General features: G+C 43.6%; 1 protein-coding gene across 1 annotated transcript in view; it reads right to left on the bottom strand.

Moving 5' to 3' along the window:
* LOC143123197 (uncharacterized) overlaps positions 1–2,500 on the bottom strand; it is a 203,969-nt gene that overhangs the window by 92,462 nt on the left and 109,007 nt on the right. The window contains exon 9 of the mRNA XM_076284393.1: positions 1,993–2,500. This exon is cut by the window's right edge and continues 1,358 nt beyond it. Coding sequence (XP_076140508.1) covers positions 1,993–2,500 — 508 coding nt within the window. The remainder of the gene's footprint in view (positions 1–1,992) is intronic.

The raw sequence follows: 2,500 nt of genomic DNA, 5'->3' as shown, positions 1-2,500 counted from the left end.
TAAGCAGGCATGGCACAACTCTCCTTTGTCTGTGCTGCAGTTAATTGTGACCATTTCTGGGTTGGGAAACAAACGCATGGGGAACTAATGTGAATTCACAAATGGCACAGAATATTCTGTAGAATGTTGTATGATTTCTGTGTTGATGAGTTGTGATTGGCCTAATGAGTTGCGTCATCACGTAACCATGGTGCCCCCTGTTGGCTGGTTGGATGCTGATGGTGTTGAACACGGAATGTCTGCCAACTCCTGTGTGGTCAATAAAAGTTATAAAGCCTCCGTCTGAGCCATTTAGTCGGGTCATTTTTCAGTGAGCCAGCTGGTAGTTTGTAAGGCCACTCACTCAATCCAGCGGTCATCAACAGGAGACTGTAATGCTTTTACCGTTTTATCTAGCTCATCAGAATAGTTGTAGGACATCTTCCATGACCAAATACAACCATGTGGTTTTATCTACGTAGCTCATCAGAATAGTTGTAGGACATCTTCCATGACCAAATACAACCATGTGGTTTTATCTAGCTCATCAGAATAGTTGTAGGACATCTTCCATGACCAAATACAACCATGTGGTTTTATCTAGCTCATCAGAATAGTTGTAGGACATCTTCCATGACCAAATACAACCATGTGGTTTTATCTAGCTCATCAGAATAGTTGTAGGACATCTTCCATGACCAAATACAACCATGTGGTTTTATCTACGTAGCTCATCAGAATAGTTGTAGGACATCTTCCATGACCAAATACAACCATGTGGTTTTATCTACGTAGCTCATCAGAATAGTTGTAGGACATCTTCCATGACCAAATACAACCATGTGGTTTTATCTAGCTCATCAGAATAGTTGTAGGACATCTTCCATGACCAAATACAACCATGTGGTTTTATCTAGCTCATCAGAATAGTTGTAGGACATCTTCCATGACCAAATACAACCATGTGGTTTTATCTACGTAGCTCATCAGAATAGTTGTAGGACATCTTCCATGACCAAATACAACCATGTGGTTTTATCTACGTAGCTCATCAGAATAGTTGTAGGACATCTTCCATGACCAAATACAACCATGTGGTTTTATCTAGCTCATCAGAATAGTTGTAGGACATCTTCCATGACCAAATACAACCATGTGGTTTTATCTACGTAGCTCATCAGAATAGTTGTAGGACATCTTCCATGACCAAATACAACCATGTGGTTTTATCTACGTAGCTCATCAGAATATTTGTAGGACATCTTCCATGACCAAATACAACCATGTGGTTTTATCTACGTAGCTCATCAGAATAGTTGGAGGAGATCTTCCATGACCAAACACAACCATGTGGCTTGGTGTTCACCGAGTGCAGCCCATAGACTGTGATTTATGTCAAGAGGAAACGACAAACACACTTTCATTCTCCATGTGCTAAACCTACACAAATGATGTCACAAATGCACTTTATTTGTGTACACTGGACTTTAGCTAAGCTTGGTCACACACACACACACACACACAAACTGTTGACATTAAGCAGGCATGGCACAACTCTTGTCCGGTACAAAGGGCCTTGGTCAGACAGGTAACCAAGGACCCACTGGTCACTATGAATGTGTGTGTGTGGGTGTGTGCGTGTGGTGGGGGAATGTGTGTGTGTAGGTGTGTGTGTGTGTGTGTGTGTGTGTGTTGGAGAGTGAGTGTGTGATGGTGGCAGTGATGGTGACAGACAGCAGGTACAGTGTGTGAGTGTGTGTGTGTGTGTTGGAGAGTAAGTGTGTGATGTTGACAGTGATGGTGATAGACAGCAGGTAGTGTGTGTGTGTGGAGGTGGAGTATGCCTGTGTGTGTGTGTGTGTGTGCTGAATCTACAAAAATGCACACACACACACACACGCACACACAAACATACCGTACAAATACAGTTAATGTGGATGTCGTGTGTCCATCAACCAACACACACACACACACACACGGTACAAACGCAGACACTCAGATAGTGTTACTTACAGAGCTGATGTGACTGCTGGCAGCACCTTCTGAAGAATGTCATCTGGACTGAGGAGTTCAGTCTGATCTTCCTCTGGTGTCTTTATGTACTTCTGCAGATCAAACTCAGCCAGCTGCTCTTCTGACATCTTAAACTCAAATGTCTTAGTCTTCCACTGTCCTGGTAAGAGCATCTCTACATGCAGATCTTCTGAGCTCTTTTTGTGCTCCACTACAGCATGGTGATTCAGCTCATTCAGACAGTAGAACAGGTTGATCCTTCTGTCTGAGCTACTCTGATCTCTGATCTTCTGTTTGACATACTGGACTGTTTGCTCTGAGCTATCTGATTGGCTGCTGCTCTGTGGCAGTAGGTGCTTTAAGAGATTCTGATTGGACTCCAGTGAGAGGCCCAGAAGGAAGCGGAGGAAAAGGTCCAGGTGTCCATTCTTACTCTGTGAGGCCAGGTCCACTGCAGTCTTGTGTAGGTCATGAAGTGTTGCAGCTCTGAACAGAGCAGAGAGCTGAG

Source organism: Alosa pseudoharengus, unplaced genomic scaffold (genome assembly GCF_046254945.1).
Source record: "Alosa pseudoharengus isolate Yale_2024_CS ecotype anadromous, Long Island Sound unplaced genomic scaffold, YU_APseudo_1.1 YU_APseudo_1.1_scf_1, whole genome shotgun sequence".
NCBI classification, from domain to species: domain Eukaryota; kingdom Metazoa; phylum Chordata; class Actinopteri; order Clupeiformes; family Clupeidae; genus Alosa; species Alosa pseudoharengus.
Note: the sequence above shows the minus strand (reverse complement) of the source record. Positions and strands in the feature narration are given on the sequence as shown.